Source organism: Sphaeramia orbicularis, chromosome 19, assembly GCF_902148855.1.
Source record: "Sphaeramia orbicularis chromosome 19, fSphaOr1.1, whole genome shotgun sequence".
Lineage (NCBI taxonomy): Eukaryota > Metazoa > Chordata > Actinopteri > Kurtiformes > Apogonidae > Sphaeramia > Sphaeramia orbicularis.
Genome location: NC_043975.1, coordinates 43,772,221 through 43,784,684, shown reverse-complemented (window position 1 = coordinate 43,784,684; position 12,464 = coordinate 43,772,221). Strand labels below are relative to the sequence as shown.

Below are 12,464 nucleotides of genomic sequence, written 5' to 3'. Positions count from 1 at the left end.
CATAAACTCATGGTATTTCCTGGCTCCTTCCTCCTCATCAGCCCTTTTTTCCTCCTGATCTATTTGCATGTCTCCCCAAACAGCCTCCAGTTTTAATGGTATGTGTATTGACTTCTGTGACTAATGATTTACATGTGGGCCGCCTTCCTGCATTAGCCTGGTTAAATATAAACAGGGAAAGGCAAAGATGTAAAATGTAAAACTCAGTTCCCAGGTGCAGCTCAAAGCTCAAAATCTGCAGGATTTTGAATTGAGCTGCGTTCCTACTTTGTACTATTTACTGTACACTGTAAAAAAAAAAAAAAAAAAAAAAAAAGTCTTGTTTTTACGGAAAAAACTGGCAGCTGTGGTTACCAGAACAACTGGTAAAAAACACATCCAACTGTAAATATATTTACGGAGTAACGTAGATTTAACATTTTAAACATGTAGATTTAACATTTTAAATATTTAGATTTAACATTTTAAACATGTAGATTTAATAGTTTAAACATGTGATTTAACAGTTTAAACATGTGATTTAACAGTTTAAATATTTAGATTTAACATTTTAAACATGTAGATTTAACAGTTTAAATATGTAGAGTTAACATTTTAAATATTTAGATTTAACATTTTAAACATGTAGATTTAATAGTTTAAACATGTAGATTTAACAGTTTAAATATTTAGATTTAACATTTTAAACATGTAGATTTAACAGTTTAAATATTTAGATTTAACATTTTGAACACGTAGATTTAACAGTTTAAACATGTAGATTTAACATTTTAAATATTTAGATTTAACATTTTAAACATGTAGATTTAACAGTTTAAACATGTAGATTTAACATTTTAAATATTTGGATTTAACAGTTTAAATGTTTAGATTTAATAGTTTAAACATGTAGATTTAACAGTTTAAATATTTAGATTTAACATTTTAAACATGTAGATTTAATAGTTTAAACATGTGATTTAACAGTTTAAACATGTGATTTAACAGTTTAAACATGTAGATTTAACATTTTAAATATGTAGAGTTAACATTTTAAATATTTAGATTTAACATTTTAAACATGTAGATTTAATAGTTTAAACATGTAGATTTAACAGTTTAAATATTTAGATTTAACATTTTAAACATGTAGATTTAACAGTTTAAATATTTAGATTTAACATTTTGAACACGTAGATTTAACAGTTTAAACATGTAGATTTAACATTTTAAATATTGAGATTTAACATTTTAAACATGTAGATTTAACAGTTTAAATATTTAGATTTAACATTTTAAACATGTAGATTTAACAGTTTAAACATGTAGATTTAACAGTTTAAATATTTAGATTTAACATTTTGAACACGTAGATTTAACAGTTTAAACATGTAGATTTAACATTTTAAATATTTAGATTTAACATTTTAAACATGTAGATTTAACATTTTAAATATTTGGATTTAACAGTTTAAATGTTTAGATTTAATAGTTTAAACATGTAGATTTAACATTTTAAATATTTGGATTTAACAGTTTAAATGTTTAGATTTAATAGTTTAAACATGTAGATTTAACAGTTTAAATATTTAGATTTAACATTTTAAACACGTAGATTTAACAGTTTAAACATGTAGATTTAACATTTTAAATATTTAGATTTAACAGTTTAAATGTTTAGATTTAATAGTTTAAACATGTAGATTTAACAGTTTAAATATTTAGATTTAACATTTTAAACACGTAGATTTAACAGTTTAAACATGTAGATTTAACATTTTAAATATTTAGATTTAACATTTTAAACATGTAGATTTAACAGTTTAAACATGTAGATTTAACATTTTAAATATTTAGATTTAACATTTTAAACATGTAGATTTAACAGTTTAAACATGTAGATTTAACATTTTAAATATTTGGATTTAACAGTTTAAATGTTTAGATTTAATAGTTTAAACATGTAGATTTAACATTTTAAATATTTGGATTTAACAGTTTAAATGTTTAGATTTAATAGTTTAAACATGTAGATTTAACATTTTAAATATTTAGATTTAAAATTTTAAACACGTAGATTTAACAGTTTAAACATGTAGATTTAACATTTTAAATATTTAGATTTAACAGTTTAAATGTTTAGATTTAATAGTTTAAACATGTAGATTTAACAGTTTAAATATTTAGATTTAACATTTTAAACACGTAGATTTAACAGTTTAAACATGTAGATTTAACATTTTAAATATTTAGATTTAACATTTTAAACATGTAGATTTAACAGTTTAAATGTTTAGATTTAACTGGTAAAAGGTCTGCACTTATTTAGAGTATTTTCTACACCTTCATTGTGTCCAAAGCACTTTCCAAAACCACCAGGTCCAACTGGAGCAGTTTTGGCTTCAGTGTCTTCCATGGACACTTGGACATATGGACAGTCGGAGCCAGGATTCGAACCACCAACCCTTTGGTTATTGGATGAGCCACTCTACCAACTTTACCAACCCATTAATTTACAAGTTTAAAATGTTACATTGTTAAATGTTTGCTTTTTTATAACTTTTTTATTAAAAAAGAAAAAAAAAAGAAGCAAATACGCTGTTATTTCAACGTTATGGTCTTGCAATTTAAATGGCACCACATTGTTTTTGAATTTACAGTTTTATTTTCTAAAAACAATAGAAATACATCATTTCTACTTACAAATCTGGTTTTGTTCACATACTCTTCCTGTAAAAACTACAGCTATATTTGATTTAATCGTTAACACAAAAATCTTTTCAAACAAACAACTTTGCATTGTGTTGTCACTTACAGTTTTTTTATGTTGCAATTTTACAACTTTTTGGTGTCATTTTTTTTACAGTGTATATAATCTGGACTCCTACTTGTATTTGTCCTCTCCCTCATTAAGTTTCTTTCTTTACTTTTCTGTTCTTTAAAACAATCACCACCTTCATCCAATAAGAGCGTCCCTTCACTTTGACAGGCAGCGTGGAAAAAGGCCATCCAAAAAGCCAAAGCCATGCCCGACCCCTGGGCAGAGTTTCATCTGGAGGACATTGAGACTGAACCCTGCGTACGCTACAGGTATGTGGCTGTGGTGCATTATGGGTACTGAAGTTTATACCGGTTCACACAGCACTTCAAATCATTCAAGTTTTGTGAAATTTACACTGAAAATATTAACAGTCAAGGGTGTAAGAATCGTTTTAGTTCAGTTTCCACATACAGACCACTGTGATCTGAGGGGGGTGTGGGGGGCGTGTGTGTGTGTGTGTGTGTGTGTGGGGGGGGGGGGTGGACCAGTAAAATACTATCATAATAAACTATAAATAATGACAACTACAAATATTTCTCTTTCAATGTAAAAAAAAAACTAAATTACATGATAATATTTACATTTACAAACTATCCTTTAACAAAAAAATGTGAAAAATCGGAACAAATATGAACATGAATGTCTTAAGAGAAGTGTAATTGTATCAATATTCTGCCTGTTATTAAATGTTTTGTGTATTTGTAGATCCACTGTGATCTGTACGTTATAATGTACGTGTGTAAATGATAAAACTGAGACATGATGTTGTTAAAATTCATATTTTTCTTAACATCTTTCCAGTTCTTCATTTTTAGTTTCAGTTTTGAGTTCGGTTTGTTTCTTTTTTAATTTGTTTGTTTGTTTGTTTACACTTTAGCAGTAAAACTATTGGTTGAATTCATACCAAATTGGGTTTATAGATTACCAGTGACCCAGAATAGATGTGGTTACGTTTTGGGAAAAGTAGGTCGAAGTTAAAATTTTTTATAAATTTTTTAAATCTTTTTTTTTCTCCTATTTACTTACACTGCAAAAAAATCTAAATCTGACCAAGTGTATTTGTCTCATTTTTAGTCCAAATATCTCATCACACTTAAAATCAGACAGAATCACCTACAGAGGAACTTTTCAGTGAGATAGAAGAACTGATTTATAGACAATAGATCTGGAAAATCTGATTTCAACAAATCCGACCAAGATCATTTTCACTTCAATGGATGGGCAAAATTTCAAATGTCTACAAAAACATCAATTTTGTCTTAATTTACTTCAAACTTGGCACATATATAGAGGCAGTTCTTCTACATCACTCTGACATAAAGCTAAGGCATATGTATTTTTTTCACATTTTGGGTAAATTGTTTTACATTTTTTCCCACCATTTACCTAACACTGTGGTACTCCGCTGTTATAAAGGATCAGGGAAGTCAGTCAAAAAAAATCATCCATACAAAATTCGTTTGTTTTAGTAAATGAATGCCTTTGAGGAAGTGATTAAACTTGCTGTGGGTTAAAATGTTAGAGTCTGTGACCTTGAAATAATATCAAGTATATAATATCAAAACAGAAAAAAGTCCTAAAAACATACTGTGCTTTTATTTTTTTCAACTTCATGAACATTATCACAACATAAGGGTGTAGAATAAGCTCCAATAGGTGTGAGGGGCGGGGCTTGTTGGGCCTGGCACCGTGTGTTTAAAGGATAGTTTGTAGATGTAAATATTTTCATAATGTAATTTTATTTATTTATTTATTTTTTTTCACTTTAAAATATAGAGAAAACTTTGGACTAAACACTATTTATAGGTAATTATTCTATTATTTTACAGGTGTGGCTGTATGTGGAACCTGAACTAACATGAGTTTGACAGGGATGCATTAAACAGCAGGGTTCTGGTATGTGGGTCAGTGGGGTAAACAGAACATGAGTACATAAACCACTGCTGCACGTACACCAGTTCTGTTTTTAGTTTGGAATCATGGGATCGGTTCTGAGTGTGTTTAGATCAAGGGTCTCAAACATGCGTCCCGCCAAAGGTTCCAATCCGGCCCCTGGGATGAATTTACAAAGTGCAAAAATTCCACAGTCAAGGCTGTGGAACTCATTTTAGTTCAGGTTCCACATACAGACCAATATGATCTACAGTCAAATAATAACAGCAGAATAACCGACAAAAAAGAATGACTTCATATTTTCTTCTCGGTTTGATGGAAAAAAAAAAAAAAATTACACTTTGCCTATAAATGATGACAACTTCAAATTTTTGTCTTTGTTTTAGTGCAAAAAATAACATTAAATTATGAAAATATTTACATTTACAAACTATCCTGTAACAATAAAATGTGAATAACGTGAACAAATATGAACAACCTGAAATGTCTGTGGAAAATTAAACACAATTTGAACTCTTCTCTGCCTGTTCCTCAGTGTTTAGTGTCTTTGTAGATCTGATCCATAATGCACATGTAGAAATGAAAAGTTGAGGCAGAATATTGTTAAAATTGCACAGATTTTTCTGAAGAAATTTCATTTTTTTCAGGTTATTCAGATCTTTTTTGTTTGGATAGTTTATAAAAGTAAGTATTTTCATAATTTAATGGGGTTTTTTGCACTAAAACAAAGACAAAAATTTGGAATTGTCATTATTTATAGGTTATTCTGTTATTATTTTACTGGTCCGGCCCACTGGAGATCAAATCAGGCTGAATGTGGAACCTGAAAGAACATGAGTTTGAGAGCCCTGGTTTAGATACAGCAGCTCCATAAATGTGCACACCTCTGCAGGCCAGTAGATTTAATGGCTTTGGTCAAAGAGCTTGTTCTCAACCTGTTATGTAACGTCCAGGGATGTGACTGGAGTGTAGAGAGAGAGAGAGGGGAGGGGGGGTCTGAGGAGCTGGGATTTACCCTCACGTCTTCTATTCATGTGCTAATTTTACCCAAATGTAATTCTACTCTTGCTCTCCCGCCCTCTCCCGCTCCCTCCGTCGGATCAACCTGATGGAATGAAGGTTGCAGAACACCGTGTTCCCAGGCTCGAAACACTTGGCAGAATAGAGGAACAAGCAGATATTTGAGTGCTGTTGTGTTGAACCTACGCAGATGAAGCAGAAGTGTCAGGTTTTAGCTGTGAAGACGTGCATGTGCATGTGCTGCATGTACAGTATTCATTAACCCAGCCCCTCCCTGCCAGACCAAACACACACCACACCACTGCAAACATGCCGTGTTGACACACATTTCCTTTATCATATCAACCACTAAACACTGCACAGACACAACAAACACAAGGTAAAAGGAACAATGTCAGTTTTGCACCTTTTTTTTCATCTTTAACAATGATAATCTGGACAGAGGTTTTTCGTCCCCAGATGCAGGACACAGTGTTTATAAAAACAGCTTTGTTCCTGTCGCCGTCACTGAGTTCAATAAGAAATAGTGACATTGCACTTTATTAACTTATTTTAGTTATTTATCTAATTGCTTTGCTTTATTTATTATTATTGTGACGTCTATTTTTTAAATTTTATGTTTTTATCCTGGTTTTTGTCCCAGAGACTGTTTTTATCTTCTCTGGGTTTTAATTATGTTTTATTGCATCTTGTTTTTATTTATTTGATCTTATTTATTTATTTTATTCTTTTCCTTATCCATGCTGCTATACTGATGAATGTTGGAACACTGAGCACTTTTTGTCTTGTCTGGATGCTCGATCAAGTACCTGTCTAACAGGTTCGATGTATGTTTTGTTGTAATTCCAAAAGCGATCACCTCGTCTGCAAAACAAATCTCCCCATGGGTAGAAATAAAGTAACCTTGACCCTTGAATCTTTCCCTGTAGATCAGGGATGTCAAACGTACGGCCTGTGGGCCAGAACCAGTCCGCCAAAGGTCCAATCTGGCCCGTGGGAGGAATGTGTGAAATGTAAAATTTACACTGAAGATATTGACAATCAGTGGTGTTAAACTCATTTTAATTCAGGTTCCACATTCAGACCAATATGATCTGAAGTGGATCAGAACCAGTAAAATACTAATAACTTATAATAAATTATAACCTGTAAATAATGGCCACTCCAAATGTTTGTCTTTGTTTTAATCTTAAAAAAAAAAAAAAAAACACTTAAAAATGTTGACATTTACAAACTATCCTTTCACAAATACATGAATGATCTGAGGCAGAATACTGTATAAGTTGCACTTATTTTTCTCAATACTTCACAGATGTAAACATTTTCATAATGTATGGAAGAGGATTAGGACCACTGGGGGAAAAAAAAAATAAGGTCCAATTTTTTCTATTATTATTATTATTATTATTATTATTATTATTATTATTATTATTATTATGATGAGAAAAAAAGTCAGAATCCTGACTTTTTTCTCAGAATAATAATAAAACAAATATATTGGACTTTAATTTTTGTTTTTCTCCAGTGGCCCTAATCCTCTTCCATAATAATGTCATAATATCATTTTGCTTTTTTCACTCTAAAACATAGTGAAAGCTTTGGAGTTGTTATTATGTTATTATTTTATTTTGCTTTGTGTATCTAATGATAAATCTTCAGTTGCTGACAGATACAAAGGTCAAAGACTGTTCACTGGTGTAAAAAGATTGGAATGTTTGGATAGTTCTTTTGGGAGTGTTCGTTGGAGTAGTTTTATTTTTATTCACTGGGTTCACACTTCCACCTGTTACAAACCACTCACACTTGACAGACGTCTGTTCCTCTACAGTGGGGAGTCTCTGCTAAGGTCATAAGGTCAGGGACAGTGACCTCTGAACTATCCACATCTACCATCCCAGCTGCTTCAACTCTTTCAAACTCTTTCATTTGCTGATTAACCTTTGGCTTAAAATAGTTATCAAGACAAGTGTGGCTCCACATTAATGTCCTGAATTGAAACAACAGTGATGTCTAATGTAGTCGTTTACCATATTAGCACATGTAACATTTGCTGTGCAGTGTTTTGCATCAAACTGCAACATTAATGGGACTTTTTTTGGCTGGTGATAGGGATGTAACGATTACCGGTATAACGATAAACTGTGGTAAAATTGCAGATGGTTAGTATTACTGTTTAAATTCTAATTATCATGATAACCGTGTTTGGTTACCGCACTTTTAGGGGAAAAACGCTTATGTAAAGATCTGCTTTTATGTCAAATATTTGAGTACAGTTTTAATTTCTTACAATTTTAATTTTATAAACCTAATATTTGGAACCAATATTCACTTTTAAATCTTTGAAAAGGTTCATTAAGCATCTTTGTGTTATTTATGCAATAAATTATATATATTTTTCAAATTAGATTTTATATATTTTTTGTGTTTTCTGGCCTTTTATGTTGATATAGTAGGTTAAAGTGAAAAAAATAATGGACAGATGATATAGATGAAGTTATGCTGAAAAAAAGATCCCAAACATGGGTATAGTAAACATTTGTTTATATAGTATATAAAGGCAAAATCAAAAGTACTGAAAAACGGACAAAATAGGCTCAGACCACTAAGGGTTAATATTTGAATGTTTCTGCCAAGAGAAGGTACATTGTGCCAATTATTTTATTTTATTTTATTTTTTAAATACAACTTGGTTAAATTATTTCAGCATGTGTATAAGTACTTTTTGAACATTTTGAGCACAATTTCAATAATAATGATAATCGTGATAATTTTGGTCACAATAACCGTGATATGAAATTTTCATATCGTTACATCCCTAGTTGGTGACATTGTATCATAAGTTTATATAATGGTCCAGAATGCAGCAGCGCGTCTGGTCTTCAATCAGCCTAAAAGGGCACATGTCACCCCCTTACTCATTGAGTTACACTGGCTACCCATAGCTGCCCGCATCAAATTCAAATCTTTAATCCTAGCCTACAAAATTCTCCGTGGGTCTGCTCCTGTCTACTTAGGTGCACTAATAAAAGCTTATGTCGTCCCACGACCACTCCGCTCGTCTGGGGAACGTAGTCTGGTGGTCCCCAGACCTTGTACAAGACAATCCAGGCTCTTTTCATGGGTCGTTCCACGTTGGTGGAACGCTCTACCAAGTGCTACAAGAACAGAGTCATCCCTGCCTATCTTCAAGAAGCTCCTGAAGACCCAGCTCTTCTGAGAGCACCTCCTGTCCTAGCACTTTCAAACATTCCATTTTAAATATTCTAATAAGGTTTTTCCCAGGACAACCACAGATTCTTTCACGATTATCTCTGGACCTGCTGCGGTGGTCCGGCCTCTTCCCTGCCCTCATCATCACCACTCACTTATCCTCAACCGCCTCCATGTGTCTCCCCCTACTCCCCCCTTCTCCCCCTCTCCCCCAGTCCCTATCTCTATCGCTCTCTCTTTTTCCCCTTCTCTACTCTCTCTCTTTAACCCCAACTGGTCAAGGCAGACGGCCATCCTCCAGGAGTCTGGGTCTGCTCGAGGTTTCTGCTGTTAAAGGGAAGTTTTTCCTCGCCACTGTCACCAGTCACAAGTGTTTGCTCCAGGAGGATTCTGTTGGGTTTCTGTAGAATTGACTTAGAGTCTGGTTTTGACCAACTCTATATATAAAACGTCAAGAGATAACTTTTTTGTGATCTGGCGCTATATAAATAAAATTTGATTGATTGAGTGATTTAATTGGTTTTCCCCTGTAAATTGCTTTGGAAAAAAGCGTCTGCCAATGCATAAACATAAACATAAACATAATAACAGAAAACTGGACTGAACTCCACAGTCGTATGGAACTAAATGCAGTCATCTTATTAATGTGTTTACAATGAAAACACTAGTTAAATGACCCACGACGACAGTAGTGTTGAATCCGTGAAGCACTCATGGTGACAGAGAAGACAGCCTAAAATAAGATAAGATAAGATTATTGACCCCACTGTGGGCAAATTTCAGTGTTTAAAGCAGCAAAGTTTTGAAAAGCCAAAGTTCAGAAGATGGCCAGAACATTTTAGACTAAAACAGGAAATACAAAAACAGTATCTGCTATTTAAAGTACTTTACTTTTATTGTTTAATTGACAGTATTTGACATTGTATAACCACATGATTGCATCAGAATTAGCTAAGAGCTAATTAGCATCTGCAGCCCGTGGGCTGGTAAACAGGCAACAGTAAATATAGAATACAAAAACAGACATGACATATAACAGTCGAGAAAACCATTTAAAAACAAAATACAGATACAGATATGACAATATAATATAAAAGTAACAATGCAATTAATATAGTTTAAATAACACAAAATAAACAAGTGGTTCCAGTCACAACAAGCCCCGCCCCTCACACGTGTTATATCTTATTTTGTCATGGACCCAGCTGATGTCATCATGTCTATGCATGTGCTGATGTCATATCAATTGCCTCTATATATGCAACAAGTTTGAAGTAAATGGAAACAAAATTAATATTTTTATAGACATTTGAAATTTTGCCCATTATAAGTAAATGAGAGAAGAAAAAAATTTGCAAAATTCATAAAAAACTTTGACCTACTTTTCCCAAAAATGTAATCTCATCTATTCTGGGTCATTGGTAATCTATAAACCTAGTTAGGTCTGAATTCAACCAATAGTTTTACTGCTGCAGACACTTGACATTTTGCCCATTATAAGTAAATGGGGGGGGGGGGGTGTAAAAATTCTATACATACTTTTTTTTTTTTTTTTTTTTTTTTTTTACATATTTACAGAATATATTGCAGACATTTGCAGAAAATTCTGAACAAATGCTGTTCTGATGGTGTGATGTAAGACCTAGATGTTTAACTTATTTGCTGTTCAGTGATTTACACCAGGCAGATCCACGTGTCTGTAAGAGTTGTTTTTTTTTAATTATATCATATGTAGGTTTATAAAATACCAGTAAACTGTGAACCTGGGATACGTTTCTGGGTTAAATAGTGAACGCAGCCGTTTGCGCCCTTCAGCACAAATAGAGAGCGAACGATGGGTCGGTGAACGCAGAGGCTTAACGAACCCAAAATCCGTTTCTGCGCTCGTTGCGTTCGCTAAGCCATCGTTCACTCACTATTTGCATTGAAGGGTGCGCTAAACAGGTGTGTTCACTATTTAACCCAGAACAACGCCTCTGCTCCTGCTGTTTCCAGTCAGCTGATCTGACAGCATTATAGTTAGAATGAAGAAGTATTAGAGGATATCTGTGAGCCCGGATCTGGGACCTCCTCCCTTACCCTCACCTGTCTGGACGGACCTCCTCACCCTCATCTGACTATAGATGGACCCCCTCAGCCGTCTGCACCCCCCCCCCCCCCCCCCCCCCCCCCCACACACACACACACACTCTGAACTGAAACACATATTTATCGTGCGTCTAAGGATGACCCCAGTTATTCTGCACTGGTGACTTTATTAACAGAACTCTAAACGGTCACTGTTGGTTGTAACCACGGCAACAACAGGACAAACAGATTATATAGAAAAACTGAACGCTGTTCTGTTCCTCTCATCCACACACTCATATCTCATTACGCTCACACAGACACACACACCTGCTGGTGTGTGTGGCACCAGATCACTGGCTCTGGTCCCATACGGTTCTCATTCATTCATTCATTCATTCATTCATTCATTCATTCATTCATCTCTCAAAGCCACACACACTTTGTCCTGAACTAATCTATATTTACCTCCGCCAAGGAGGTTATGTTTTTGCCGGCGTTGGTCTGTCTGTCTATCTGTCTGTCCGTGTGCTAGATAACTCAAAAAGTCATGGACAGATTTGGATGAAAATTTCAGGAAATGTTGATACTGGCACAAGGAACAAATGATGAAATTTTGGTGGTGATCTGGGGGGGGGGGGGACACTGATCTGCCTTGGCGGAGGTCCGTGCTCTCCGAGTGCTTTTCTAGTTATCCATAAATCCATAGAAAATAAAATTCAGTGAGTGGATCAGTCCTCACTTGGTAAAGTCGTTTGTATCAGTGCAAAATGTCCATGGGAAAAATCTGATATCATTAAAGATATTGTCAAACTTGTGTTAAAATCTTCTTCTACAAATGTAAATAATATTTCAAAGGAAATACATGACAGAAACGAAGTGAAATGAATCTACAAGAATACATTCTCCTTCTAACGCGGACCTCCGAGATCCGCGTTAAAATCAGCTCTTTAACGAGGAACTGGGCGAGTGCACACTTTTAACCAACTAGCTCAGAAACGGGATAGCGCATTTTGCATTGCATTGGGGTTAACAAACTAACGCACAACGCATTTTGCGTTGCGCTAGTTGTTAACGAACAAAGAGCAAGCCCAGAAACGGGATATCACAAAATACGTTAAACAGAGGGGTTAACGATTTAACGAACTAGTGCAGAAACGAGCCCCAGACTAACCCCGTACGGTATCAGCATTGAACTAAATCTAATTTGTACTTGTTAACTGACTCATAATGAGGACACTGAAGTTTACAAGCTGTGGTGTTTAAACAGATATTTTATTTATATGTTGACCCAGGAAACACAGAACCGTTGTGTAACATCCCATTTATTAAACGTCTACCGGTGATATTGTTTTGTGTTTATATTTATTCTGTTAGCGCTCAAAAACTAAAACCATCTACTCATCTAAACTGTTTAATACCTGTCGATCCACTAATCCTATCAATACATGTCAATAATTGGTGTAAAATAAAG

At 33.8% G+C, this 12,464-nt stretch overlaps 1 protein-coding gene across 9 annotated transcripts in view; it reads left to right on the top strand.

The window, feature by feature from the left end:
* eef2k (eukaryotic elongation factor 2 kinase) overlaps positions 1-12,464 on the top strand; it is a 63,278-nt gene that overhangs the window by 16,556 nt on the left and 34,258 nt on the right. For all 9 annotated transcript variants that reach the window (XM_030122050.1, XM_030122048.1, XM_030122049.1 and 6 more), the window contains one exon: positions 2,969-3,069. In XM_030122050.1, coding sequence (XP_029977910.1) covers positions 2,969-3,069 — 101 coding nt within the window. The remainder of the gene's footprint in view (positions 1-2,968; positions 3,070-12,464) is intronic.